Source organism: Carex rostrata, chromosome 24, assembly GCF_964058835.1.
Source record: "Carex rostrata chromosome 24, lpCarRost1.2, whole genome shotgun sequence".
Lineage (NCBI taxonomy): Eukaryota > Viridiplantae > Streptophyta > Magnoliopsida > Poales > Cyperaceae > Carex > Carex rostrata.
The window spans coordinates 6,876,953-6,889,898 of NC_135941.1; the positions used below are offsets into that span (position 1 = coordinate 6,876,953).

The window sequence follows — 12,946 nt, forward strand, 5'->3', positions numbered from 1 at the left end:
AAATCTCTCTATACTCAGAATAAAGCCCCTTATCTCTCTCTATTCCTCGTATCCACCCTATTCTAGCCTAATTTTTTTTTATTACCTCTATTCTCCCAATCCCTAATCCCTCTCTATTCCCCTCTATTCTACATCCCTATCTTCTAAAGAAAAAGAGAAGAACGACAGCTCTATCACAGCAGAGAAGTTGTCGTTGCTGCCGCTGTGCCGACCAACAGACTAGTCGTCACCCCTACTCTTGCACCAGCTCACCGCGCCAAGCCCTCGACCAGATCGAGAGGTGACGAGACGACTGGAGGACTCCGCTGCGACAATCAACTCCTCTACATCAGAGTCACGCACCTCTCAAACTCTCCTCCCAAGGGTGTGCCTCATCGCCTGAGACTCAAACGAACCTCTCGAGTACATGGAAGCATTTTAAGTCAAAAGAGCTCATTCTTCTCTTCTGTCTCCAAGGAGACCTGAATGACTATTCGAATCGCAAGAAAGGCATTCCAAGCACATCGTGCCTACCGCCCAATGCGCTTGAGGGGGGCTAATAGGAATAACAAACCCAAATGATTCAGTTAGTGACTAATGATGTTAGTTATGAGACAGGCTGTTAGCCGATGTTAGTTAGATAGATGTGAGATAGGTTGTTAAGCTGTTAACTATCAATTAGAAGTAACATCTAGCGTATTATTCTCTATAAATACCCATTGTATCTTGCAATCAGTTAAGCAAGATTAATAAAAGAAATTCTTCTTTATTTCTCTATTTCTCTTCTCTTTATGTATGTCCGTTCGGTAATAATACTTATATAATCGAAAAAAGCAAGTAGGATAGTAGGCACCTATGTTGCATGGATATGAGTACGGATATCATATCAAATACGATACAGATACGGTGATACGGTAATTTTCAAAAATTTCAGATACGATACGCCTATTATATATATATATATATATATATATATAGAGTACGGCTAACGCGCTTCCTCTAGCATATGGGCCGAAATGCTTCCGGTGGAAATTTGAAATTTCAAAATCCAAAAAGTCGATCTGAACCGTTCATCTCCTTCTCCATATTAATATCTGCTTGGAGACCAAATTTTATATTTTTCTGAAATTTTTTACTATTTATTAAGCCACTATGAAAATCGCTGATCCAACGGTGGCTTAACAAAACACTAAAACCATTGGATCAGCGATTTTCAAAGTGGCTTAATAAATAGTAAAAAATTTCAGAAAAATGTAAAATTTGGTCTCCAAGCAGATATTAATATGAAGAAGAAGATGAACGGTTCAGATCGACTTTTTGGATTTTGAAATTTCAAATTTTCAGTGGAAGCATTTCGGCCCATATTTTAGAGGAAGCGCGTTAGCCGTACTCTATATATATATATTATTTTAATTATATTTAAGTATTATATAAATTAAATATAAAAATATGGGTACAATAACACAAGGATAACATTAAATATGGGTTCGAATCTTACTTGTCGCAAAAGAAAAAAAAATTAGATCTGGGTGTATGCGCAGTGCGCAGAGCTATACAGCGCGGTCCATGTGCGCGGTGCATGGAGCTGTATTGTGGTCTAGGTGCGGTGCACAGAGTTGATCTGTATCGGGGCCGTGTCTAGACACCTAGAGCTATATCTCGGACTTTCAACGGAGTATTGGTGACCATACGTATTGGATACGTATTGTGGCTGTATCGGGTGTGTATCAGTATCCGATACGGGTACAGCCTCCAATCTGGAGTATCCAAATAACATAGGTAGGCACACAAGGACTAACAGTTTGATCAGAATAAAAAATAGGGAGAATTTCATATATATACCTCAAAAGCTGTGAAATTACGTATTTACCATCTAAATTTCTGTAATTATATATTTACCATTTAAAAATCTAATAACTTACATATTTACTCAATTAATTAAAAAATGAGATTAATTAAGTTTAATGTTATATTAAAAAATGTGTATTTAGTCTCTTCCCCTTCTCTACCCCTTCCTCTTCTGTGCATATATTGCCCCTTAGCTTTTTTGGCGTAACTTTCCCTTTTCCGCTGAAACTCTCTCCTCATCTCGTCTCTCTCGCTGAAACTCAGATAGAAGAGGACAACAGACTCAAAGATTATGATTTCAGCTCCAGCTTAATCGTTTAAAAACAATGTAACCACTCCACATTTTTCAACATAACAACTCTAACTGAATTCGATGTTGATATCGCAACCCATTATCAAAGTAGTAACTGAGTTTGAGAATCTGTGTTTTGTTACTGGCTCATTTTGGATTATCTGTTTTTAATCTATTATATTAGGTATAAAGGAGAACAAATATAAGAAAAAAATATATAGGATGTTAAGTTAATTCTTGATTAATTATAGTTTTAAGAATATTAAATATAATTAATCTGAGTTTTGGGTAAATTTGAGTTGTTAGATTTTTAGATGATAAATACGTAATTATAGAAATTTTGATGGTAAATACGTAATTCTACCGTTTTTGAGTGATATATATATGAAATTATCCCTAAAAAATAATAGGAATAAAGTTCAATTCAATATAAAAGAGAAAAAAAAAGTTGATTTAAAATTGATTTTTTTTTTCTTTTTAGATACATGTTCAAATTGATCAGGACATGTATCTAAAAAGAATAAAAATTAAATTTTAAACAATAAAAAAGGTCCCAAAATTTCACTTAATTTTCCAATCATGCCATCAATATCAGAAAAAACACAAGAAGAGGAACAAAGGCGAAATTGTACGTCTCTTCCTGACAGCTACTATCCAGCTTTCAAAAAAATAAAATAATAGAAATTGTACGTCTCTTGTGCCTCTCCGCCTCTTCTTTTTCTTCCCCTTCAGCCACGAACCCACAATTACCTTCTTCCAAAAAGAGAGAGGGACATTTTCAAAAAAAAAAAAAGGGACGACGGTCAACAGTGTAATTTTACTGTGACGAAAGAGATTCTCGCCAAATCTCTAACTTTTTTGTTGGATTTCTGTCATGACCCAGGTCGCGATCAGAGATGGAGCGGGTCAATGTTGACCCAGTTAGATTACGTGAGGGAGAAGATGAAGGTGTGCACAGGTCAATTCTGACCCGGTTAGAAGTCGCGAAGGAAAAGGGGCAGAACGGGCAGAGCAGAAGCAACAACGGTCATGTGATTGCTCATGACTCATGAAGGATTAGATAATGAGTCATGAAGGAGTCGTCGAATGAGTCGAGGCGGTCAGCATTTAAATGACTGAATAGAGGGACCACACTGCCAGACTTTTCTCTTGATTCTTTTCTCTTGAATTTTCTGTTGTTATCTCACCTATAAATAGACATCCATTGTAACCAAAAACAATCCGACAATAAATAAGAAATTGAGTTCTTTTCCATTTTGTTTTCCTTACTATTCTTCCACTTCTATTATTTACTTTTTTAAAATTCTATCAGTTGAGTTGTTCTTTTGTGAAATTGTTGTTTTCCTGAGCTTTGTGAGTCAAGCTCGTTACAATTTCTCTTCGCGATTTGGACGCCTCCGAATCGTGCGAACTCCTTTCTTTTCTCTTCGGTTTTCTCTTCGGTCGCTCTCTTTCGAATTTCGATCAGGTAAGGAGTAAGGACCGTCAATTCTATTTCTGTTTCTCATTTGCGTAAGAAACCCTCCCTCCCGATCAGACCATAAATTTTTCGGTCCAAACCATCGTACGAAAAGGCCCAACATCACGCACGCAATAAAGGCTAAAACCGATTCCAAATTTAAGGCCCAAAAGCGGATCCAAATTCCTTTTGTCTTCTTTCTTCTTCCAGGGAACTTATCCTTTAATCAGCTGGTTTCGTTGCATCCTCATGGAGTGCCCGATGACACTCCCGACAAAGGTCGGTAACGTGCCCCTCAATTTCTTGTCATGCTCCATCGGTCTTAACTCGTCACGATTCTTCTCTTCGACGCATTTGATCTCTGCTTCGAGTAGTTGGTCTCTATGCTCTCTCACGTACAGTTTTCCCGAGAAGAACTCTTCTAGGCATTTAGTCCCTGGTGCGTTCTTCTCTTTTCATATCCCATTTTCTAAATTTTGTTCTTATTTAACACGCAAGGTGCTAATTGTTGGTTAATCCAGTTCATTCCACGAGTTCAAGTGAAGCTGGTGTAGAGTCTAACTCAGAGACATCTGAATGGGCCATACAAGGTATGCTAATATGCTAATCCTCTGCAATGTCAATTTGGAGAACTGAAAAAAAAAAAAATTGTTTGAGAGTCCAAAAATTTTGAATTGGGATTTAATGCTTTAAATAAGCAATCTATCTGTACCTTCTTGTACAGTCTTTTGATAAATTGAATGTGTAGTCTGTACACTATTTAGCAAACTTGTTTAGTTTGAATATGCTTGTCAAACCAAGGATTATATTGGACAGGTTGTCCGGACAGGTCTTCATTGGTATTATGTGAATGAAATGCAGCACTTCTTTCCAAATTATTCCAAGTAAACTCAAAACAAAGTCCATTATAACCTCAAAATTAATCCTCCGGTGCATGCGTTATGCGTCACGTGTACCTTTATCTGTCCAATTGTCCTTTTTCTTTATTAAAATAATAGCTTCAAGTTGGGAAAACTGGTAGCATGCTGGCTGATAATAGAACAGATGAAAATGTTATGCTGATCAATACTGAGCCGAAAGAAAATTCCAAGTGGGAGACTGGGTATACCTTCAATTGAAACCTATGGAATGTCCTTTACGTTTATCCTTGGTTAAACAATCCCAAATTTCAACGTCGAGCTAAAACTGGTTGTTACAACAATATCCAATTTTAATACAACAGACTTTTATGCCTTGAGGAAGGAGGTAGAGGCTACCTCAGAGCGGGTCAAAGAAATCATGGCCTCTGCTGGGCTGGAGCAGCTAGAAGCCGAACGAGACTCACTTGACAAAAAATCAGCTGATAGCTCTTTGTGGGACGATCCTTCCAAAGCACAGGAAATTATGGTTGCCTTGACCGATGTAAAGGATAAAATCAAAACTCTCAAGGACTTTATGACCCAGGTTTGTTTCTAATGTAACTTTATTTAGGGTTTTGTTTTGGGTATTCTGCCTCCTGATTATGGTATTTTGCAAATAACAGCCAATATGTCAATTGCTACTGCCATTTAAGGATTTATGACACACTTTCAATTTTAGTATATTAATGGTATATTCCAACTAATATTTACATTTTTTTTTTTGGCTTAGTTAAAGTGCGTTCCCAGTGAAGGTACATCTTGTTCTCCAAGTTAAAAATGAACTAGTTTAGAAGCAATTTAATTTTGTTTGATTATGATAGGACTACTGAGCATTTTTATTGGACTTAATAGTGCTTTAGGTGTTTGGTCAGAGGAAAATCTCAAGTGTATATAGTAATGTGCTATTTCCAATTTTTTTTATTTAATTTGCATGCAATACATTAAGTCCACCTAACTTGCATCCTAAAGTAATAATTATTGTCCTATATAGATAGAAGAAGCTGAAACAATAGTAACGCTAACTGAAGAATTAGAATCAACCGACACTTCGCTTCTTCAAGAGGCATTGACAACTATAAGACGTTTAAATAAAGGATTGAATCAGTATGAGATGACTCAGCTTCTTTCCGGGCCTTATGACAAGGAAGGTGCAGTTATCAATATCAGTGCTGGTGCTGGTGGTACTGATGCGCAGGTACACCGTACACATCTTGTTTGTTCCTTTCCAAGGTTTCTTTTGTTTCAATCAATTTCGAAAATAATAACTCTCAACAATTAAATGAATGCTACAGTAAATTTCAGCGAGTATATTATAATGAGTAGGGTTAAAATTCCCCATTCATGCCCCACATCCTTATCTCTGTCTTCAAAGTTCAAACAGGCAATCTGAACCACTCAACATGATATCCATATTAAAATGTGCTTGGAGACCAAATTTTATTTTTTTTGAAAAAAATTCACTATTTTTTTAGATAGATACAAAATCATTGTTTTTTGGACGGTTCAAAAAGAGTGATTTTGTAACTATCTAAAAAAATAGTAAAAAATTTCCAAAAAATATAAAATTTGGTCTCCAAACAACATGGAGATGATGTTGAGCAGTTCAGATCGCCTGTTTGGACTTTGAAAATGGAGATAAGGATGTGAGGTATGGAAACATTTTTGGACTTTGAAAACGGAGATAAGAATGTGGGGCATGGAAACAATGAGGCATTTTAACCCTACTCTATTATAATACCCCTTGCCTTTTCATATTAGCTCCCCCATGATGGTTTCTAACTATATCTCTTAAATGAGTAGGGTTAAAATGCACCATTGGTTTTGTGCCCCAATCATACCCCACGTCTCTATCTCCGTTTACAAAGTTCAAACAGTCGATCCGAACCGTTCATCTTGTTCTACGTATTAAAATGTGCTTAGAGACCAAATTTTATATTTTTTAGAATTTTTTTACTATTTATTCAGATAGGTACAAAATTACTGTTTTTGGATGGTCTAGATGCAGTGATTTTGTACCTATCTAAATAAATAGTAAAAAAATTCCAAAAAATATAAAATTTGGTCTCTAAGCACATTTTAATATGTAGAACAAGATGAACGGTTCGGATCGATTGTTTGAACTTTGTAAACAAAGATAGAGATGTGGGGTATAGTTGAGGCACAAAACCAATGGTGCATGTTAACCCTTCTCCTCTTAAATTGATTTTAATATAAGTTTGTCTCAAGGAAATGATATTTATTCAGGTAAAAGAAAATTAGTCAATATTTAACAGAACTTCTGCATGACCTGATATTAAATTTGTTTGTTATCTGCAAGTTGGGTTTTATTCTCTAGTACCAGAAACATGACACTTCACTGGTGGTGATATAAAATTTGGGTTTACATTGCAAAAATCTGTTAATTCTGTCACTTCAATTTCCTTAGTTGTTCTCTGTTAAGACTCGGGCTTTTCTCCAGTGCAGGATTGGGCTGATATGCTTCTCAGGATGTATGTGAGGTGGGGTGAGAAACAGAGGTACAAGGTGAAAGTAACCGAGAAATCTCTAGGAGAAGAAGCTGGAATAAAATCAGCCACTATTGAAGTAGAAGGCCGGTATGCTTATGGGTATCTCTCTGGAGAGAAGGGGACCCACCGCATCGTTCGTCAGTCACCATTCAATTCTAAAGGTCTTCGACAGGTATTTAGGAAGAGCTCATAATATCATTTTTCAGAAATTTTGTATATTATTTCCTGTTCTTAGAGAAAGACAAATTTAAATCTGATAGGGAAAAACTATGGTAATACAGTTGTGAAATTATTTAATGTTGTATTCAAAAGGGAAAGGAATTTGTACCATAAGCTTTCAGCTTTGAGGCTACTTTGTTTAAAACGAGGAATGATTCATTACAGACAAGCTTTGCTGGGGTGGAAGTGATGCCACTCCTTCCGGAATCCACGGATTTAGATATCCCAGAGCAGGACTTGGAGATAACCACATCGAGAGCTGGTGGCAGCGGTGGCCAGAATGTGAACAAGGTCGAGACAGCTGTGCGCATTGTTCATATCCCTACTGGTGTGACTGTCCGTTGCACAGGTTTGGCATTTTTTATCTAGTGTGTTAATTTTATTTCTTGTACCTTTTCCTTTAAATTTGAAAAGGGTGGCTGGTTAACTTACCTGTTTTTTTTTTATTATTGATATATGCGAGGAAAACCGAAATAATGGTTAAGTGAATTAAAACAAGTTTTGATGCCTAATATTCTTTTCTTTTCTATCTAGCTAGTGTACCTTATGTTGTCTAACCTATCTTTACATGCAGCTTCCTTTTTATTGTGCACTTCTTTTGGTCTGTTATGTTTTACATTGGTATACCTTATTCTGTTCTTATTGCCACTTTATGTACTGATTGGTGGTTCATATTTTGGGAATACTTAGCTGCCTCCTTAAAATAATTAAAATCACCAAAAAGTGTTGATCCCATTCATACATGTGTTATACGGCTCATTGTAATCTACAACCCTTCTATCAAAAACTAATTGCCATCTTTTTTGGCTGCGGTGATATCTCAGAGGAGAGGAGTCAACTAGCAAATAAAACAAAGGCCTTAATCCGGCTCAAAGCCAAGCTACTTGTCATAGCTGAAGAACAACGCGCGTCTGAAATCAAACAAATAAGAGGGGATGCTGTGAAGGCCGAGTGGGGCCAGCAAATACGCAATTATGTATTTCACCCATACAAGCTTGTCAAAGATCTCAGAACCAGTGAGGAAACATCTAATATTGCTGCTGTCATGGAGGGGGAACTAGACCCCTTTATCAGGGCTTACCTAGCACACAAGTTTACAACGGCTCGTAGTGAGGCAAGTATTGTATAACTCGTATGATGTACTTAAGCCTACATAGTTTATTTTGTTTCAGTTAGTTCTTTTGCTGCTTATATTAACTTGAAGGAAACGGTTTACTGGTTATACTGGTCTGTTGCTTTTGATCCAAGCCATGTACTGTCATTCCTAAGAATTAGATAATAAGATTTCTCTCAAGATTTTTTCTGATCGTCCGATCAAAGATTAGATCAAATTATTTAGAGAAAAAAACTGGGCCATCTAATAAAAAAAATCAAGCTGACGAGATTCTGTGCAACTATATTACAGTGCACAATATTTTCGTAAATCGTTCAACATTAGTATTAGAGATCAACTTTTATATTTTTTAAAACTCTTTTATTATTTTTCCAGACAATTAGAAAATCACTTGATTAAAAAATTCTGGACCAACTGAGAGTAGTGATTTTCTACCTGCCTAAAAAATAGTAAAAAAAGTTTCAAAAAATATATAATTTGATCTCTAAATGTATTTTCATATGATAATAATAATGTTGAACATTTCAAATTGATTATTTGGACTTTGTAAATGAAGATATGAATCCAATGTACGAAATAATCTGTGCATTGCAATGCCTCACTCGTTAGAAATCAAATGATTTATAAAACTTTAAAATCGATTCTTTTTCTAAAAAGTGTCAATCTTTTTTCTTTTTCTTTTTTTTTTTAAATAAATTTGGGGATCACGATTGGGCCACTGAGAAAATCATGTGGCTTACACAGTGATGCAACATGTAATACAAATTTCCAATGGAATTAGAAAAAGAAACGATCGATTTTTTTGATAAACCATAATTAGAAAAAAGCAACGTTACTGTGTCCTGCTGTGATGATTTTTTTTTATAAACTATAATTAGAAAAAATATTTTTATGAAACCAACATGATTTCTTTTTCTTTTCCTTTTTTTTACAAAATCCAAAATAACCGAAATATCATTTTGGTCCTTTTTTTTGGGGACCTAAATGGCATTTCGGTCCCAGCTATTTTTGTTGAAAAATTGTAAAAATACCTGAGACCGAATTGTCATTTCGGTCCTAATTTTTTTTTTTTTTGAGACTGAAATAACATTTCGATTCTTATGATTTTTGTAAAAAAAGAAGAAGTAATTTTGTTGGTTTCATAAAAATCTGTTTTCTTTATAAAAAAAATTCTTCTGTGATTACCTTATTTCGCTGGCCACAAAAAAAGGATCCATGTCGGAAAAAATGCGAAGCATGTCTGCAAACGGGCTTTTCATTGAAATTATTAAAGAAAAAATGGTTTACCCCCATACATCCAATTAACACACTAAACAATTGTTACCTATATATTTCCAAAAATTTTATTAATATCCAAAATAAATTTAAAATTTCAACATCTGCATCCATTTTCAAGTTATTTCCAAATTTGTTCAATCTGAAGAATTATTTTCCGAATCCAGCGTCCTTTTTCGAAAAATAATTTCAGGATTTGAGGTTCCAAAAAATAATTTTCCGGATTTGTTTTTTTAATTAAATAGAAAATATTATGATTCATTTATTTTTTGTATCGAAATATTAGAAAAAAAATTGTATTTCTTTGAAAAATAGATGTAATACTATATAATTGAATTTATTAGAAAGACTGCAACAAATAACCCAGATCAATATTTTTCAGTCAAATTTTTTGCGACTGTAAGAAAAATTGAAATATTTCTCTGTGTTATTAGAAAAAATAAAAATGTTTTGAATCTGAGTTATTCATCCCAATTTAAAAGTCACTTCTTAGTAAATAAAGAAAATATCATGGTCCTTCTAGTACATTCAGACTTTAAGATGCTGCATCTAACTTGAAAATAAAAATAAAAAATTGATATCAAATTCATTTCGATCTGTTATTTTGTCAGATAATTTTTTTTCGAAAATAGAAGGACTATGATATTTTCTTTATTTATTCAAAAGTAACTTCTGAACTGGGATCAATAACTCAAATTCAAAACATTTTTATTTTTTGTTCCAGTAGAACACAAAGAAATATTTTAATTTTTCTTACCGCCGTAAAAAAATCAACCTGAAAAATGTTGATCTGGATTATTTGTCGCAGTTTTCTAATAAATTTAATTATATATTTATTTTCAAATATAAAAATATTTCTAATATTTCAATATAAAAAATAAATAAATCATAACATTTTATATTTAATTAAGAAAAACAAATTTGGAGTATAAATCTCCGGAAATAGAGAATCTGAATTCGGAGAATTATTTCATAATAAGATACTGGATTTGAAAAATAATTCACCGGATTGAGCATATCTAGAAATATTAATAAATGGATGCAGATTTTGAAATTTTGAATTTTTTTTTTTAGTATAAATAAAATTTCCAGCATATATTTGCTTTAACCCCCTACACTGTCCAGATGTGCTGAAGACGAGTTGAGATCCAGTGAAGTAATCTAACTTTTGAGTTTTGAATTGGAACATCCGATTCAAATTTGAAGTGAATTGCACACATCTCAAGTAACGAATCTGAATCCAAAGTGATCTTGAACGACAGATTCAAATCAGATGGTTCTGATGGAAAACCAAAAGTTGGGTTACTTTAGGGGATCCGGGCCCCCCGAAGACTCGACCCCGAGACCCGAGTCCGTTATGCGCAGAAGTTTGAAGATTCTTTTGAAAAATTCAAAGTCCGTGGAACACGTCGATATGATGAGATGGCATTCTCCAATTAGTTATTTTGTTGCAAGCAGCCAAGACTGCTCTTTCTTTTAACTTTCTGATGACCAATTGATGATGCTGGCTTCATTCCTCTTCTCCTTTCTCCTTTCTTTTAATTGGATAAATTATTCAAGTTCATTTTCATACGTGGGGCCTACAAGTAGAAATATGATATATTATATTTAAAAGAATAAATCAGCCATAGAATTTGTAACAATTAATACGATTGTTCATGTGTCGTTATTTAACTGCGGCTCATCTCTGTTCACTAAAATGTTGCGCCTCTATTTAGTTGTAGGATACATAGTCACAACATTCGCAAATAATTATTAGTGAACTAAACTCTAATAATTCTTTTTTTTGGTGATGCCGAACTGAACACTGAATTATTCGAATAATTCTTTTTTTTCAAATTTTCTGAATAATTCGTGAATTTTTTCTGAATTTTTCCTATGACATTTTTAATTTTTTTTTTTTTGCTCTCTTGCAGAACTGAGATCTCTGGTTCAGATAATTTCGAATCATTCTCGAATTATTTCCGAATCACGAATTTTTGATCTCGACGAACCGAAACCGAATAATTAATTTGTCACTATGGTATGATATTCACAAATTTTGAAAGGCGTATATTGCCAGTGACTCACCACACCGAGCGTCTGTCCGTGAAGACCACAGAGGAAACCAACATTGAGGAAAATGTGGGTGGTGTCCAACAGTCCAAGGGAGACGACTTGATTATTCTTGGTCTGCTACGCCAGTCAACGATGTCATCCTGAGACGACTTTAAAATGCCCTTTTCTCAGAATAAAACTACCAAAACACCATTATTCTTTTATTGTTAAATACATCATCAGGAACAGTGTTATAAAATGCGGCTGCATATGCTTATATGGTCATTTGCATACAAAATCTAATACAGTTTTGAATGCACGGGCTTTAAAAAAAGCTTAAAAATTATTTTGCGGTGGAGAAAATTAGAATCTATAACCTTTATAATATGGTAAAGAGCACAAACTACTAGACTAAACAAGTTTTGAGATATAAATTAGTTTTATTTTATTTACATTTTTTAACAAAGCATATTAAAACTACATATGTACTTCCGCATACAAATCCGAATATACGGTCGCATGCCGCATATGCGGTATACAGTGGCCTTCCGCATGCATGAATAAAACCGCATTTTACAACACTGATCAGGAATTTATTTTTACCATCCTCTATTAGAAAAATACGAATATACTTGATGAAATATTGGTATTTTAAATTAATTAAGATGTTTTAGTGCATTATAAGAGTGTTTCAAGATTGTTTAAATATGAAGTAAAATAAAAGACTTTCATAAATAAAAAAAATTAAATCGTCAAAATATCTTATTTAACATAAGCCACAACTTTGCTTGATAATATAGTACAATTTTTATCTTTTATACTTAATTTACTTGCTCCACTATTATCAAACGTTAATATTTAAAATTTAAAATAATTTAGTATTTACTTCACTTCACTTTACTTTATATGCCAAACGCAATTATTGAGATAAAATATTTATTTTATCTAATATTTTTTTTAATTATTATAGAAATTTTCATTAAGAATTTTTTTATTAATTTAAAAATAATAAGTATTAGTAAAATATGAAAATGAATAACAATATGTATTCTATATATGACATAATTTGTATATTTGTTTTGTATCTAATTATATTGCATAAAGTGAATAATTATTTATCCAAATGAAGCAGGAAAATAAATATAAAATAAATGTCAGTGTTAAAAAAACAGTAGTATTGGCACACTCTTTTTAGAGTTTCTTAGAGCTCCTTAGAAGACTAAGGAGTCTTAAATTTGCCAAACACTTACTCATTTGCAAAACTTAAAATTACTTTCTTAAGCCTCTTTTTATCCACTTTTAAGTTTGCTTTAATTT

The 12,946-nt window shown here is 33.6% G+C and overlaps 1 protein-coding gene across 1 annotated transcript; it reads left to right on the plus strand.

Annotated features, from left to right (window-relative positions):
* Positions 1-3,745: 3,745 nt before the first annotated feature.
* On the plus strand, positions 3,746-8,374 carry HCF109 (high chlorophyll fluorescent 109). Its single transcript, XM_078325817.1, has 7 exons — positions 3,746-4,017; positions 4,100-4,168; positions 4,801-5,021; positions 5,469-5,672; positions 6,941-7,156; positions 7,369-7,552; positions 8,028-8,374. Exons 1-7 carry the CDS (start codon positions 3,828-3,830, stop codon positions 8,330-8,332), a joined length of 1,389 nt encoding a protein of 462 aa, XP_078181943.1. The 5' UTR covers positions 3,746-3,827; the 3' UTR covers positions 8,333-8,374.
* Positions 8,375-12,946: the final 4,572 nt, after the last annotated feature.

Coding starts and splice junctions, on each gene's coding strand:
- HCF109 (XM_078325817.1), top strand. CDS start 3,828: ATGGAGTGCCCGATGACACTCCCGACAAAGGTCGGTAACGTGCCCCTC. Junction 4,169..4,800: donor ATCTGAATGGGCCATACAAG/GTATGCTAATAT, acceptor TTAATACAACAG/ACTTTTATGCCTTGAGGAAG. Junction 7,553..8,027: donor TGTGACTGTCCGTTGCACAG/GTTTGGCATTTT, acceptor GTGATATCTCAG/AGGAGAGGAGTCAACTAGCA.